General features: G+C 48.4%; 1 protein-coding gene across 4 annotated transcripts in view; it reads right to left on the bottom strand.

Moving 5' to 3' along the window:
* Positions 1 to 17,583, bottom strand: part of DVL3 (dishevelled segment polarity protein 3) — a 90,942-nt gene that overhangs the window by 13,654 nt on the left and 59,705 nt on the right. For 2 of the 4 annotated variants that reach the window (XM_081956050.1, XM_081956049.1), the window contains exons 10-13: positions 12,611 to 12,678; positions 9,225 to 9,275; positions 8,960 to 9,109; positions 3,658 to 3,789 (exon numbers count right to left, since the gene is read on the bottom strand). In XM_081956050.1, the coding sequence (XP_081812176.1) occupies positions 3,658 to 3,789; positions 8,960 to 9,109; positions 9,225 to 9,275; positions 12,611 to 12,678 (401 nt within the window). The remainder of the gene's footprint in view (positions 1 to 3,657; positions 3,790 to 8,959; positions 9,110 to 9,224; positions 9,276 to 12,610; positions 12,679 to 17,583) is intronic. The other 2 variants (XM_081956052.1, XM_081956051.1) reach the window with 1 other exon arrangement.

Genomic DNA, 17,583 nt, shown 5'->3' with positions numbered 1-17,583 from the left:
TGCAAGTGGGGAGAGTTTCAGGAGGCCACAAATGCTGTATTCAGTGTATAAGACACACCCAGATTTTCAACCTCTTTTGGGGGAGGGGAGGGGAGGTGCGTCTTATACTCCGAAAAATACAGTATTTAAATAATATAGGTGACCTCCTCCCCAGCTCAGACTATTGATGCCTGATGGACAACATAGGATTAAAACTCATATAAAAACCCACACAATTAAGAACAAGAAACCAATGGGACGTGTTACAACCAAGGCTAGACCGCAATGGTTCGGTCAAAAAAAATCGTTTCAGAAGGCTTCTCCATCCCTCTGACTCCCCACCCTGGGGAAAGCAAAGTCATTAAGATCTTAAGGAAGGCCAGTAGGGACAGGATCGTCAAGGGTGGAGAACATCACTAAGAGAAACAGGTGAAACCCTCAAGGTGGCGCAGTGGTTAGAGTGCGGTACTGCAGGCTACTTCTGCTGACTGCCGGCTGCCTGCAATCTGGCAGATCGAATCTCACCAGGCTCAAGGTTGACTCAAACTTCCGTCCTTCCGATGTGGGTAAAATGAGGACCCAGATTGTTGAGGGCAAGAGGCTGACTCGTTAAACTGCTTAGAGAGGACTGTAAAGCACTGTAAAGTGGTATATAAATACTAGTGCCCTTCCTTCCTTCCTTCCTTCCTTCCTTCCTTCCTTCCTTCCTTCCTTCCTTCCTTCCTTCCTTCCTCCCTGCCTGCTTGCCTGCCTCCCTCCTTATATCCTCCCTCCCTCCTTGCTTTCCCGTCTCCTTCCCTTCCTCCTTCCTTCCTCCCTCCCTCCCTAGAAAACTCTACCCACAGTCTGGAGTTTGAATCTCACCGGGCTCAAGGTTGACTCAGCCTTCCATCCTTCCGAGGTGGGTAAAATGAGAATCCAGATTGTTGGGGGGCAAATATGCTGACTCTGTAAACCGCTTAGAGAGGGCTGTAAAGGACTGTGAAGCGGTATATAAGTCTAAGTACTACTACTAGGGGCGATGCTGACAGGCCATGCGCAACAAATGCTCCTTCGTGGTCCCACTTGAGCTTGGAGGGATGGAGTGGGGCCACAGGGCTCTATCCAGGGCCTGATGTTCCTCCACATTCTTATTAATGACTTGGGAGAAGGAGTTGAGGGGACCCTTGTCTAGTTCAGAGGCCCAACCTTTCCAGATTGGTGGCCCATGGGTGCAAGATGTGTGTGTGTGTGTGAGAGAGAGTGACAGGCGCATGCACACAGCTATTTGCGCAAGCGGAAGGCACTTATGCCCTCCACTCACACGAATGGAGCTTCATGCATGAGTGCCACACACATAGCTCCATTCGCGCAAGTGGAGGCCCCTGTGCTTGCGTGCAAAGCTCCATTTTCCTGCCTAGGCAGGGGGTTGGACTAGAAGACCTCCAAGATCCCTTCCAACTCTGCTACTGTATTGTACTTGTGCAAGTGCCCACTACTCAGGTGCGGGGAGCTTCACCCATGCGCACTTGCCCCTTTCTCCCGTGGCCCAGTTTCGAACAGGCTGCAGCCCGGTAGTGGGCTGCGGCCCAGGGGTTGGGGACCCCTGCTTTAATCGACAATTGAGGCAAAGGTGGGAGAGGGGGTAAATACTTTAGATGAGATTGGAAGAGAGACAGAATGAGAGAGAGAGAAGGTTAAAAAAAGAAGTTTTAGGCTTGGGCAACGGTCTGAAATGAACGGGATGGAATTGAACAGGGCGAAATGTTGAAATCTGGACAGAAAATAATGAAAAGCACCAGGACAGGAAGGGAAGTACCCATGTGAAGAGGAACTGGGAGTCCTTAACCACAAATTAAAGATGACTCAACAGAGGGATTCTGCCGCTAAAACACTCAAAAGCTATCTTGGAAAAACATTAACCGTAGTTCATATCAGAACAAGCAACTGTTCTATTCCGTTCTTGTCAGATTCTACTTGAGTCCTCAGTTCATATCTCCACACCGCAGTGCAATAAGGAAAGCAAGAAACAAACTCTCTTGTTGGCTTCTTTTTCTTTCTTTTCTTTTACATTTACCAATCCTTAGGCAAATGTAATAGAATAGAATAGAATAGAATAGAATAGAGTAGGGTAGGGTAGAATAGAATAGAATAGAAGAGTTGGAAGGGGCCTTGGAGGTCTTCTAGTCCAACCCCCTGCCTAGGCAGGAAACCCTATACCGTTTCAGACAGATGGCTATCCAGCATCTTCTTAAAGACTTCCAGTGTTGGGGCATTTACAACTTCTGGAGGCAATTTCTGTTCCACTGATTAATTGTTTTCACTGTCAGGAAATTTCTTCTTGGTTCTAAGTTGCTTCTCTCCTTGATTAGTTTCCACCCATTGCTTCTTGTTCTACCCTCAGGTGCTTTGGAGAATAGCTTGACTCCCTCTTCTTTGGGGCAGCCCCTGAGATATTGGAAGACTGCTATCATGTCTCCCCTATTCCTTCTTTCTATTAAACTAGACATACCCAGTTCCTGCAACCGTTCTTCATTTGTTTTAGCCTCCAGAATCTGACATAAGACAGCTGGTTTTGTCTAGTGCAGGGATGTCAAACTCGCGCCATCACGGTGGTGTCACGTGATGTATCGGGACTTTTTCCTCCTTCGCTAAATCGGGCGAAGGCCAGCATGTGATGCATCCAGCCCACAGGCCGCACGTTTGACACCCCGAGTCTAGTGGTCAAGGCACTGGGCTAGAAAGCAAGAGACCATGAATTCTAGGCCCGCCTCAGACATGGAAACCAGCCACATGACTCTGGGCCAATCATCATGAGAGAGTAAGTTCTAGTCCCGCCTTAGGCATGAAAGCCAGCTGGGTTACTTTGGGCCAATGACCAGGAGACTGTGAGTTCTAGTCCCACCTCAGACATGAAAACCAGCTGAGTGACTTTGGGCGGGTCACTCCCCCTCACTCCAACTCACCTCACAGCATGGTTGTTATGAGGAAAATAAGACGAGAAAGGGATATTGGATATGTTCACCACCGTGAATTATTTGTGAAAATAATAAAGGTGGAGAAGATGGAAAAGGGGAGGAAGGAAGGGAGAGAGAGATGATGGATGGATGGATGGATGGATGGATGGATGGATGGATGGATGGAAGGAAGGAAGGAAGGAAGGAAGGAAGGAAGGAAGGAAGGAAGGAAGGAAGGAAGGGACTATAGAGACAATGATGAAGAAGATAGATACTCAGTACGCAATTCAGACAAGACCTAGCCTCCACTCCCGCCTCCATCTACAGTATGGATATAATATCTTCTCTATAATCCTCCTTCATAGGGATTCCGGTTTTAAGATGGCAGACCTGAAGCAATTTGAACGTATGAATAGGCTGCCAAAATTCTGTGGAGAAGCATCTAAAGATGAACACATTCCTCAGCTGCTCAACAGAGTGTCCTCTACAGCAGGGCTGAGGAACTATGGCCCTTTTATAACTTGCGGACTACAACTCCCAGAATTCCTGAGCATGGCGCAAGTCACAAAACAGCCCTCATTCCTGACCCCTGCTCTACAGCAACATTGGTATCTTTCAACCTCAGTCTGCCATCTATCCATCCAAGCTACCCATTTCAGAGGCCCACTGAAGACTTACCAGCTGTCCCAAATATATATATATATATATACATACACCATCGGCTCCTCCAGCCGGGTCTTACCAATGAAGGCACTGGGAATGGTGATCTTCAGCCACATGCGGTCACGCACCTCCAAGCCCGACTCTGGCGAGGCCATGGCTTTGACGATGGTGGCCATGTCGCTATGGATGGAGAGGTGGAAGTCATCGAGACCTGTGCAAAAAAAAGGAAGGAAGGTGGAGGTGAGAGGTGACAGAAAGGTAGAAGAATGCACGTTGAGCACCACATCACAGATCCCAATGTTCTCCAGACCGGTCAACAGGAGGTCCTGGGAACCCAACAACATTTGAGGGAGAGAAATTTGAGGAAGGGTGCAACAGAGATGGGGGCCGGGAAACCAGACAGGCATACACTAAAAGCCACGTGGAGATACCGTCTCCCATTGAACAAGACTCCTTCTTAAACCACAGGCACACATCAAAAACTGCTGTGAAGTCAGAATGTGCTATTTCTTTTTAAATTTTAGCAAATTATCTGTTTCTGCCTGACATGAATTGTAAGTGCTTTGTGTTGTGGTCCCCTGGCAGCCTGCGGAGCTGGCAGCGGAGTCAGACAGTAAGGAGGTTGGGGAGGAACATGGGCCACTCCTGGAGTCTGGGGGAGGCTGATACGAGAGCTCTGCGTCAGAGGCGGGGTGGGTGGGTGGGGATAAGGTCATCTGGTAATTATGTACTGCCTCCGGAGTCTGACATCAGCAAGGCAGAAGAACAGTGGGAGCCTGTTCCCAGTGTGCACATGCGCAGAGCTGCCAGAAAGCAAGAACAATGAAGGAAAGAAGGGACACTCGGGAGTAAGGCTTGGAGATGATTGGTCCCTCCCATGAGTCATAAAAGAGGAGAGAAGGGGGCGTGAGCCTTTGCAGGAACCAATTAGTTCATCTAGTCGGTTCAAGCTCTGAGAAGTTCTGCTTAACTCTGTGCTAAGTTTGGCCTTACAAAACTAATTGGCAGTTAAGTCTCTGACAGGGTTTCAAGGGAGATAAAGGTGGGAGCTTATCAACGTTACCCTGAAAGACTGTGTCAACTCGAGCAGACATCTGTCAGAATCTTCACAGACTGACTGTGAATCATTACGGGCTGTGAATGACCATACTGCAAGTTATGCCAGCAGTTCGATTCTGACCGCTCATGGTTGACTCAGCCTTCCATCCTTCCAAGTGAGTAAAACAAGGACCCAGATTGTGGAGGAAATATGCTAACTCTGTAACCCGCTTAGAGCGGGCTGTAAAAAACAGTGGAGCGGTATATAAGTCTAAGTGGTATTGCTATGTATGCTCAAAATGAGCTTGTTTGAGATTGGATCGTATCTGAAAAACTCACAACTCAACTGTTCTGTGCTCAAAGCCCTAGCTTATTCATTTTGCTGTGCATGCCTGTTCTCCAAAACCCAATCTGTAGCTACCTCTAGATCATCTCCAGATCTTCCTCATGGCTACCTTAGCTCCATTGAGGATCTCCAAAACACAATCCATAGCTACCTCTTGACCATCTCCAGATCTTCCTCATGGCTACCTTAACTCCATTGAAGATCTTCAAAATACAATCCGTAGCTACTTCTAGATCATCTCCAGATCTTCCTCATGGCTACATTAGCTCTATTGAGGATCTCCAAAACACAATCCATAGCTACCTCTTGACCATCTCCAGATCATTCTCATGACTACCTTAACTCCATTGAAGATCTTCAAAACACAATCCGTAGCTACCTCTAGATCATCTCCAGATCTTCCTTATGGCCACGCAGGTTCCATTGAGGAACCCATCAATTCTTTGTTCTAATGCCCCATAGGCTCTCTTGGGCTTTAATCTCACCTCTCCCTACTTTCCCACCCACCAGGGAAGGTAGGAAAAAAGTCTTGTGCCCAAGTTGTTCCACAAGCTTACTCTGAAACGCAATTCAGGTAGTCCTCGACTCAGGACCACAATCGGGACCAGAATTTCTGTTGTAAAGCAACCCCAAATGAATCATGCCTCCTTTCGGGACATTTTTTTGCTGTGGTTGTTAAGCAAATCAAAGCGAATCATGCAGTCGTTAAGCAAATCGATCCCACCCCCCACCACCCCGTGCTGACTTTACTTGTCAGAAGACAATGTGGGCGGAAGGCAGCCAAGGGAGATCAGGTGTCCCCAGGACACTGCAACTGTTGTAGATACATGCCAGTTGCCAAGCTCTCAAATTTGGATCACACGACTGTGGGGGTACGGTAACAGGCGTAAGGGTGAGGACCGCTCATAAGTCACTTTGTTCAGTAATGTTGTAGCTTTGAACGGCCGCTAAATAAATGGTTGTGAGTCGAGGACTTTGCTTACCAGTGCCACTCTGTGTCAGGCCTGCAGCCATATTCCTTTTAGGATCTTTGGCCTGCCACAGTCTCTCTCTTATTTTACTATGCTGTTTCATTAGTGGGGTAATTGGGAGGGGGAATAGTAAGGAGTAGAACTGTAGAATGTGTTGTTGTCAAAAGAAGACATTCCTTTCTAGAAGCCCAAGGTCATCTTTTGTCTCCGCACCTCTGTCCCTGACCGGAACTAGATGGGTGGAAATGCCAGCGTGGCAGTGGAAGATTGGACCATGGGATGGAGTTGTGGGTATGGGGCAAGATCATGAACTTTCAACTGGGTGGAAAGCCCAGGAAGCTTTCAGATTCAGGTTTTCCACAGATTGTACCAACATGTCTCTCTTATTAAACTGGAACTTTGAGGAAAGCTATGCCTTGGACTCTGATTTAATTATGGATGATATTTGGAACGCTGACCCTCTGCTTCAGAGGCCACCTTGCCTCTTTGGAAGTTAGTCCACACCAATCTACCTTGGCCAGTAGAAGCCAACCAAGACCTGATCACTTTTTACAGCTAATGTTCCTCTCTGGATACACACCAGACTTTCTAACTAATCCTCTATGGAAAAGGATTAGAAGACCTCCAAGGTCCCTTCCAGCCCTACGATTCTATGATCACATGCTTCAAAACGATTATTGAGCTCAACTTCTAAAGGTGGTCCTTGACTTACAACAGTTTAGGGATCATTCGTAGTTATAGCGGCACTGAAAAAAGTGACACAGGAATTTTTCACACAACCATTGCAGCATCCCCTTGGCCATGTGATCGAAGCTCGGATTCTTGGCAAGTGACAAGTTTATGACGGCTGCCATTTCCTGGGGATCACGCCATCCCCTGGAGTGACCTTCTGATAAGCAAAGTCAGTTGGGGAAGCCAGATTCACTTAACAACGGTGTTGCTAACTTAACAACTGCAGTGATTCACTTAAGGACCAGGGCAAGGAAGGATGCAAAATGGGGCAAAACTCACTTAACAGCTGTCTCACTTAGCATCGGAAACTTTGGGCTCCACTGTTAAGGATTACACGTACTTCCTCCTGGCTGATACTTCCTGTATTTCTCTCCCTCCGATTCCATCTTGGGGGCAGTTCTGTTCAAATCCCTGGACATCCTTTCAAGAGTCTAACGGAGATTCTCAGTCAATCAGGGCACCCTTGTCCCAAAGGTGCTTTTTCAAAGAGGCGACTGGACTTTCTGGTTTTTCTTGGAAGACGTTTCGCTTCTCATCAAAAGAAGCTTCCTCAGCTCTGACTGGATGGTGGGGAATATAGTCCTTGCAGACAACTGGACGTTTGCATTCTTTTAGCAGCTGGCAGCAGAGTCGGACAGTGAGGAGGTTGGGGGGGGAGGAGCATGGGCCAGTCCTGGAGGATGGAGAAGGCTCGGACGAGGGCTCTGCATCAGAGGCAGAGACGGGGCCGAGGCCGTCTGGCAGTTCTCAGCTGCCTTCGAAGTCAGACAGCAGTGAGGCAGAGGACCAGCTGGAACCTGTTCCCAGTGTGCGCATGCGCAGAGCTGCCAGAAGAAAAGAACAGCTCAGAAACCGGGGCCAAATTGGGAGTAAAGCCACACCTTGGAGGTGATTGGCACCTCCCATAAGAAACAAAAGAGGAGGGAACAGGGAGTGGGCTTTTGCAGGAAACAATTTGTTTATTCAGTCGTGTCAAGAGTGGCAAGTTCTGTGTGTGAGACTTTAAAAGACTCTGTGCCAAGTGTTGCCTTGCCCTGCGTTTGGAAACTAGTATTTGGCAGCTCGCCAAGCGAGATAAGGTCCCTGTGGATAAACATTCCTCTGGAAGACTGTTTGCCAAGCCTTGCTGACTGTGAATGGGAGGAATTCAAGTTCGTTTAATAAAAGGGGTTTTGTCTGGACCAGGACTCTGCCTCGTGCTTTTTGGGGAAGCCTAGGTCAGAACAGCCGTTAAGGTCACCTGGAAGTTTACCTGTGTCCTCGGGGTCATCTGAGCGGTGCAAATAGGTGTGGAGCCTTCTTGGAACTGCTAAAAGGACTGTGTTGTAGACTGGAGATAGATGAACAGCCCATTCTCAAAAGAGGGGGAGGGATATGACATCATCTATCTCCAATCAACAACGTGGTCCTTTCAACAGTTCCAAGAAGGTGCCACACCCATTTGCACCACTCAGGTGGCCCTGAGGACACAGATCAACCTTCAAGTGGCCTCAACAGCCCTCTAAAGGGATGCAAATAACATGTTGTCTGCAAGGCGTATCTATCAAGCCTGCAGTCATTTTTCTTTTGGACATTTGGCCTGCCACACTTTCTATTATTCTACTATGCATTTTCTATTGTGGGAAAATGGGAGGGGGGAATTGTACAGAGTTAAATGTTATGTAGCCATAACAAAATTCTTTCTGGAAAGCCAAGGTCATCCTTTGTCTCTGCACCTGGCCGGAACTGGATGGGTGGAACTGCCAGTAAGGCAGTGGAAGATTGGACCATGGGATGGACTTGTAGGTGTGGGGGCAAGATCTTGAACTTTCAACTGGGTGGGGAAAACCGGGAAGCTTTCAGATTTGGGTTCTCACAGATGTGCCAACATGGCTCTCTTAATAAATTGGAACTTTGAGGAATCCTTTGCCTTGGACTGTGATTTAATTTTGGATGCTATTTGGAACCCTGATAGTATCAATCCTTCCATTCTCCACCATCCAGTCAGAGCGGAAGAAGCTTCTTGGATGAGAAGCGAAATGTCTTCAAAGGAAAACCAGAAAGTCCAGTTGCCTCTTGAAAAAAAGCACCTTTGGGGACATCCTATCAAGAGAGACTCCCAACATCCCTGCTCAGCAGTTCAGCAGCTATCAGGAAACCAATCCTTCGTTACTGAGGCTGTTTTAGAGGGGTCAAGATTCTTCCTCCGCCAAGGGGACTTTGGGCCCTGTCCAGGTATGGTTCCTATCGGATGAGGCGTGCGGTTCACCGGAAGCCAAGCAATGGATGGGAGATGCGCGAGTACAAGAACTTACGTTCCGTTTCTGGGATGGAGCTGGTGATGGAAGAGCTGGTGGAAGTGATTGTGCTCATGGATGGGCTCATACCGTACGCAGGGAAGGTGCCGGTCATCGCCGCGGTGTGGGACACCCAAGCCGCCGGGTCGATGGGTCGGATAGGCTCACCTAAAAGGGAACACGCACCTCGTGAGAAGGCCGTCTCCTCCGACGGTCACCCCCTACGCTGGACCCCGAGACCTCTGGACAGCCCTGTCCTCCCCCAGGGTCAGCCGGGACTCACCCGGATCGGAGCACGGAGAGTCTGGCCCAGCCCAGATTCGCTGGGGAGCAACTGGGGGAGAAAAGAGAGGGGTGGTCAGCGAGAGGGATACAGAGAGAGATCCAACTGGCGCCCAAGGATTAGCAGGTCAGGGAAGTGAGGGAAGGGGAGGGAAAATACATGCAGGGAGGAGGACTTGGAACAAGGATGGAAAAGAGCAATCAAATAGGGAGTCCCGGAAGATGGCAGGAGAGAGGCGAAGAGGAAGGAAGAGAAGCAGAGGGAAGAAGGCGGGACAACTTCAGTGGCTTCTTTTTTTCATACACTGCAAGCCAATTTATGAATTTAAGCCAGGGGTCAGCAACCTTAAACATTCAAAGAGCCGCAAAGGTCCTAACCGGAAGCCCCCCGTTCAATTCTGGAGCCAACCGGAAGTCCAGTTCCCTCACCACAGAGTCTCCTCCTAGCGTGGCGTCCTTTTTCCTCTACCTGTCCTAACCGAAAACTCTATCAATTGTGGAGCCGACTGGCAACAGGGAGCTGCAGCAGAGGGATGAAAGGGCCACATGCGGCTCCAGAGCCGTGGGTTGCTGCCCCCTGATTTAGCCCAAAAGGGCTAAATCCTGGGAAAGTCTATGGCAGGGGTGTCCAAACTTGGGAACTTTAAGACTTGTGGACTTCAACTCCCAGAATTCCCCAGCCAGCTCTGCTGGCTGGGGAATTCTGGGAGTTGAAGTCCACAAGTCTTAAAGTTCCCAAATTTGGACACCCCTGGTCTATGGGGACTCTCAAATCATCCAGCTCACAGTTGTCCCAAAGGTGCTTTTCCAAAAGACTTCCTTGATTTTTATTTTTTGTTCCTGGAAAATGTCTCGCCAACCTGCTGACCTTTCTGATCGACAAGCTCAGCATCTTAGCCACTGAGCCACCGTGTCCCTTCAAAAGGGAGACTAGTGTAGATCTATTTCAAGCTATTGAGCTTGAAATAGATCTATACTAGTCTCCCATTTATTTCTTTGTCAGTAAATATAAATTCAACCAAGGAAGTCCAGTTGTCATTTGGGAAAGCGCAATTGGTTGATTTCCTGGGAATGTCTCAAATATCTCTCTGCATGTGGAAAACAAGCATCTTCAATGAGAAAACCTTTTCTTCCTGTGGGCTAGTCTTTATGACGGAGTCCTCACTAAACATTGGCGGAGTTTTTAAATGAGGAATTATTAAGAACTATATCGCTCCAAGGCCTGTAGGTTTACCCTCCCAATTTTCTCTTCTAGTTTGGTCTCTTCACCCTCGTTTACTAAGCGGCTCTATTATTCCCTTAGGAAGGGCGTAAAGTACAGGCAGCTTTACAACTTATGACAGGGGTGTCCAAACTTGGGAACTTTAAGACTTGTGGACTTCAACTCCCAAAATTCCCCAGCCAGCCATGGTTTGGACACCCCTGACTTATGATCACAATTGAGTCCAAAATTTCTGTTGCTGAGACGTTTGCTAGGTGAGTTTCCCCCCCCCCCCCCCCATTCTACCACCTTTGTTGTTAAGTGAATCCCTGCCGTTGTTAAGTTGGTAACAGGGCTGTTAAATGAATCAGGGATCCCCATTGACTTGGCTTGTTCGGAAGGTCGCAAAAAGGGATCACATAACTCCGGGACACTGCAACTGTCATAAATGCGAGTCAGTGGCCGAGCATCTGAATTTGGATCACGTGACCGTGGGGATGCGGCAACGGTCGTAAGCGTCAAAATGATCACGTCGGTTTTTTCCAGTTATGTTGTAACTTTGAACGGTCACTAAACGAACCGCTGTAACTGGAGGATTACTTGCATATATATTCATTATTACAGGTAGCCCAAGATTGACAGCAGTTCGTTTGTGACCATTCAAAGTTACAATGGCAGTGAAAAAAGTGACTTATGATCAGGTTACACACTTATGACCATTGCGGTATCCCCATGGTTGTGTGAATTCTGACGCTGGGCAACTCACTCGCATTTATGATGGTCGCAGTGTCCCGGGGTCCTGTGATCCGCTTTGGAGACCTTCTGACCAGTCAACGGGGAAGCCAGATTCACTGAACAACTGTGTTATTAACTTAAGTCAGGGGTGTCCAAACTTGGCAACTTTAAGACTTGTGGACTTCAACTCCCAGAATTCCCCAGCCAGCTGGCTGGGGAATTCTGGGAGTTGAAGTCCACAAGTCTTAAAGTTGCCAAGTTTGGACACCCCTGAGTTAACTGCAATGATTCACTTAACATTTCTGACAAGGAAGGTCATAAAAAGGGGGGGGAGGCTCAATTTAAGAATTGTCTCACTTAGCAACAGAAATGTGGGGATCAATTTTGATTGCAAGTCAAACTCTACCCGCGTGAACTATTCCTCCGTATGGAAATTGGGAAGCGTCAGGCCTGCAGATGCCTTTGTGGCAGGGGGTGGGATTCAGCCGTTTCGTACCGGTTCGCGCTAACCGGTCGTTCCGGCAATCGGTTGACCCCACCCACCCACCCCTGCACCTATATTTCCTTGCTTTGAAGCCCAGCTGATAGGCGCGGAAGAGCGAGTTGCCGCTCTGCCGTTTTACTCAGCCGCTTTACTCAGCTGTTTTACTCACCAGGGTGGCAGTAGAAGGGAAGTTTTAGAGCTGATTTCAATGGTCAGCTACCCAGTTGTTACACCGGTGGAATCCCACCACGGTCTTGTGGCCAGCGTGGTTAGAAAACCTATCACGTCTTGCCTCTTTTTTTCTTCGTTTTGTCCGATGTTGTCATTTCTGCCATGATTATTTACTTCTGGAGAGGGTTGTCCTAGCCCAGCTCTTTAAATGTTCTTAAACTATTTTGGGGCACCACCCAGAATTGCTGGGAGTGGAGGCACTTAAATTTAATAACCCATTATTACTCTTGATAGCATCATCATCATCATCTCCACCAGCCGCCGAGATTTATTCTCTCTGCAATGATCGGTCTCCTAAACCAGGGGTCACCAATCTTTCGGACCTCAGGGACCACTGAATTCATCATTTTAAATCCTGAAGAACCACTAATGTGCATTTTAAAAAAAAAGATAAATCGTATTTAGTGCAATATAAAAAATGCAAATAATTTTTTTCTGCGGACCACCAACATTTTCTCACGGACCCTCAGTGGTCCACGGACTAGCAAGTGGTGACCGCTAGTCCTAAACCATGGCTGGCTGGGGAATTCTGGGAGTTGAAGTCCACAAGTCTTAAAGTTCCCAAGTTTGGACACCCCTGTCCTAAACTGTTCCTTCAGGCCTTCCAATAATACAAACTAGGGGGGGAAAAGTTGTGGGTTTTTTATTAACAAAACTTTCAGCGCCGCACTGTGTAAAACCGACCGTTACGTAACGCGCCTGACCACGAATAAACGACGGGCAGAAGCTCACTTACTCCTGGGTAACGAGAAGCAGCCTCTGGGACTCGGATCCCAGCACTTGGCGACGGTCAACGTGATGGGCCTGCAGCAAAACACAAAAATGTTGGCATCCTGCAAGTTGGTTCATAACCCGGGCACCCGCATCGCTGGCATTTCCCTCAGGGGAATTAAGAACAATGACAGCTCCACCCTACTCCAGTCCTTTCTGTGAAGATTTTTTTCCCCTTAGAAATATGAACAAAGATACACACACACACACACACACACACACACACACACACACAGAGGTGAAACTCGAAAAATTAGAATATCGTGCAAAAGTTCATTTATTTGAACTTTTAGTGCAATATAAAAAATGCAAATAATTTTTTCTGCGGACCACTAACATTTTCCATGACAGCCATGGACCTGACTCAATTGATTCAGGGCCCGACACATGAGGGAGGTCACACCTTGGACCTTGTTTTTGTCTCTCGCCAGTGGTTGAGTGATCTGGGAGGAGTGAATTTAACCATCACTCCTCTGTCATGGTCAGATCACTCACTCCTCCGTCTTGACTTCCCTGGTGCTACCCCCCGCTACGGGGAGGCGGAACCGGAAAACACTAGATGGTTCCGCCCCAGGCGCTTGATGGAACCAGATAGATTCCAGACGGAGCTTGGGCCACCTCCTGCAGCCCTGACCCGCCCTCGGGTAGAGGACCTGGTGGCCGCGTGGAATAATGCGACTACCGGGGCCTTGAACCGGGTGGCGCCTTTGCGGCAACGATCCACCCTGGCTCCTTGGTTCACCGAGGAGCTAAGGGTGATGAAGCGCCGCAAGAGATGCCTAGAGAGTCGTTGGAGATCCTCCCGATCGGAATTTGACCGAGCACAGGTACGAGCCCATTTAAGGACGTACCTAGTGGCATTGAGAATGGCCAAACGTCAATATTGTGCCGCTCTCATTGCATCCGCAGAGAACTGCCCTGCCGCCCTGTTTTGGGTGTCCCGCTCCCTTCTGTTCCAGAGGCTGCGGGAGGCCCCTTTACAGGGTAGGGCAGAGGAGTTTGGGAAATATCTGCAGGATAAAGTCGCTCAAATCCGGAAGGATTGGGTCCCCTTCAGTGGCCCAGTCGAGACGCCAGTGGCGAGTCTTGAGAAACCTTTTTGGGAGGAGTTTGACTTGGTTGTCATCGAGGATTTGGACAGGTTGCGTGGACGACTGCGACCTACCACATGTTTGCTGGACCCGTGTCCCTCCTGGCTTGTACTGGCATCCTGGGAGGTTACAAGCGACTGGCTCCTGGGCCTAGTGAACGCTTCGTTGGGTGAGGGGTCTCTCCCGGCCGCCTTGAAAGAGGCGGTGGTGAGACCCTTGCTCAAGAAGCCCTCCCTGGACCCTACGGAGCTGGCCAATTATCGTCCTGTCTCCAACCTTTCCTTTTTGGCGAAGGTTGTTGAGAGTGTGGTGGCTTCTCAGTTTCCACGACATCTGGAGGAGAATGATTATCTAGACCCGCGCCAGTCCGGCTTTCGCCATGGGCACAGCACAGAGACGGCCTTGGTCGCGTTGGTAGATGATCTCTGGAGGGCCAGAGATAGGGGCTGTTCCTCTATCCTGGTCCTATTAGACCTCTCGGCGGCTTTTGATACCATCGACCATAGTATCCTGTTGCACCGACTGGAGGGGTTGGGGGTCCGGGGCACCGTTTTGCGGTGGTTCGGCTCCTACCTCTCCGGCCGGACGCAACGTGTGTTGGCAGGGGAGCAGAGGTCGACCCTAAGCCCCCTTACTTGTGGGGTGCCACAGGGGTCGGTCCTCTCACCACTCCTGTTCAACACATACATGAAGCCGCTGGGTGAGATCATCCGTGGTTTCGGAGTGGGATATCATCTGTACGCTGATGATACTCAGCTGTACATTTCCACCCCAAACCACCCCAAAGAGGCCGTCGAAGTGATGTCCCGGTATGTGGAAGCCGTACGGGTCTGGATGGATGACAACCGACTCAGGCTCAACCCTTCCAAGACGGAGTGGCTGTGGGTTCCGGCTCCCCGGTTCAACCAGATAATTCCATCTCTGGCCATTGGGGGCATTCAACTCGCCCCCGTGGAGCGGGCGCGCAATTTGGGCGTCCTCCTGGATGCCAGGCTGTCCATGGATGAACATGTGACAGCCGTGGCCAGGGGGGCGTTCCACCAGGTTCGCCTGGTGCACCAATTGCGCCTATTGGACCGGGACGCCCTACGCACAGTCACCCATGCGCTGGTGACGTCTCGCCTGGACTACTGTAACGCTCTCTACATGGGGCTTCCCTTGAAATGCACTCGGAGACTGCAGTTGGTCCAGAATGCGGCCGCGCGGGTGATTATGGGGAGTACTAAGTACTCCCATGTGACACCTCTCCTGCGCGAGCTGCACTGGCTTCCTGTGGTCTATCGAGTGCGTTTCAAGGTCTTGATTACGATCTTTAAAGCGCTCCATGGCTCAGGACCTAGTTACCTGCGGGATCGTATTCTGCCCCATACATCCCTACGACCCATCCGCTCGCACAGAGAGGGACTTCTCCAGGTGCCGTCCACCAGACAGTGCCATGGGGCGGCACCTAGGAGCAGAGCCTTATCTGTGGCGGGCCCAGCCCTGTGGAATGACCTTCCCCCGGATATTAGGACCACTACTGACCTCCGCTCCTTCCGTGTTAAGCTCAAGACCCACCTTTTCCAAATAGCTGGCCTGGCTCAACCATAATTTCGTAACGCTCCTGATGGGTTTTTTAATTTAGTAATTTTATTTAGGGGATTTTAAATTGTATTTTTAATTGTCTTTCACTTATAAGTCAACTCTCCTCCATGCACATATGTATATGTTTCTGTTCTTTTGTATATATGTTTGTCTTATGTGTTTTTTACCCGTTTTGATTGTACGCCGCCCCGAGTCCTTCGGGAGAGGGTTGCGGCTAATCAAATAAAATTATTATTATTAGTAGTAGTAGTAGTAGTATTATTAGTATTATTATTATTATTATTATTTCAGTAATGCAACTTAAAAGGTGAAACTAATATATATGAGATAAGACTCATTACATGCAAAGCAAGATAGTTCATACCGTGATTTGTCATAATTGTGATGATTGTGGCTTACAGCTCATGAAAACCCCAAATGCATGTATGTATATGTATGTATATGTGTGTATTTTTATGTTTATATGTATGTATGTATATTTTATTGTACGCCGCCCCGAGTCCCTTGCGGAGAGGGTGCGGCTAACAAATTAAGTTTCTATTCTATTTCTAAATCCACCATCTCAGAAAATTAGGATATTACATGCAATCAATAAAACAAGGATTGTACATAGAACAATATCGGACCTCTGAAAAGTATAAGCATGCATATGTACTCAGTACTTGGTTTGGGCCCCTTTTGCAGCAATTACTGTGCAGCGTGGCATGGAAGCTATCAGCCTGTGGAACTGCTGAGGTGTTATGGAAGACCAGGATGCTTCAATAGCAGCCTTCAGCTCTTCTGCATTGTTCGGTCTCATGTCTCTCATCTTTGTCTTGGCAATGCCCCATAGATTCTCTATGGGGTTCAGGTCAGGCGAGTTTGCTGGCCAATCAAGCACAGTAATCCCACAGTCACTGAACCAGGTTTTGGTGCTTTTGGCAGTGTGGGCAGCTGGAAAATGAAGTCAGCATCCCCATAAATCTCCTCTGCGGAAGGAAGCATGAAGTGCTCCAAAATCTCCTGGTAGACGGCTGCGTTGACCCTGGTCTTAATGAAGCACAGTGGTCCAAAGTCCTGTTGCTCAGTGGTCCAAAGTCCTCTTTTCTGATGAGAGCAACCTTTGCCAAAAGCACCAAAAACTGGTTCAATGACCGTGGGATTATTGTGCTTGATTGGCCTCTCCATTCTTCCTCCATACTCTGGGTCCTTGGTTTCCAAATGAGATGCAAAAGTTGCTCTCATCAGAAAAGAGGACTTTGGTCCACTGTGCTTCATTAAGACCAGGGTCAACGCAGCTGTCTACCTGGAGATTTTGGAGCACTTCATGCTTCCTTCCGCAGAGGAGATTTATGGGGATGCTGACTTCATTTTCCAGCTGCCCACACTGCCAAAAGCACCAAAACCTGGTTCAATGACCATGGGATTACTGTGCTTGATTGGCCAGCAAACTCGCCTGACCTGAACCCCATAGAGAATCTATGTGGCATTGCCAAGAGAAAGATGAGAGACATGAGACCGAGCAATGCAGAAGAGCTAAAGGATGCTATTGAAGCATCCTGGTCTTCCATAACACTTCAGCAGTGCCACAGGCTGATAGCTTCCATGCCACGCTGCATAGTAATTGCTGCAAAAGGGGTCCAAACCAAGTACCGAGTACATATGAACGCTTATACTTTTCAGGGGTCCGATATTGTTCTATGTACAATCCTTGTTTTATTGATTGCATGTAATATCCTAATTTTCTGAGATGGTGGATTTGGGGTTTTCATGAGCTGTACGCCATAATCATCACAATTATGACAAATCACGGCTTGAACTATCTTGCTTTGCATGTAATGAGTCTTATCTCATATATATTAGTTTCACCTTTTAAGTTGCATTAACTGAAATAAATGAACTTTTGCACAATATTCTAATTTTTCGAGTTTCACCTGTATAAAAGGCGGGAAGCGTTTGAGAAATTCCTACATCTTTTGGGTACGTGACAGAAAGGACGACAGCGTTTGTGGGGCCATCAAACCTTCAGACGAGAAGCTTTCACGAAACAATAACACATTGTTTGTTTATATTCCTTATTTGTTAGACGGTTACCTCATGGTACCTCACTCGTTAACGGTCAGAACCATTTGGGTGTCTGTAGAGATTCTACAGGAGAATCTCTACAGACACCCAAATGGTTCTGACATTCAGTGTCATGGGATGCGGTGGCTCAGGCACTAAGGCGCTGAGCTTGTTGATCAGAAAGGTTCGGCAGTTCAGCGGTTCGAAACCCTAGCGCCGC

Source organism: Natrix helvetica (assembly GCF_964273705.1).
Source record: "Natrix helvetica genome assembly, chromosome: 5".
NCBI lineage: Eukaryota > Metazoa > Chordata > Lepidosauria > Squamata > Natricidae > Natrix > Natrix helvetica.
The sequence above is the reverse complement of the archived record's forward strand: the minus strand, read 5'-3'. Positions and strand labels throughout refer to the sequence as shown.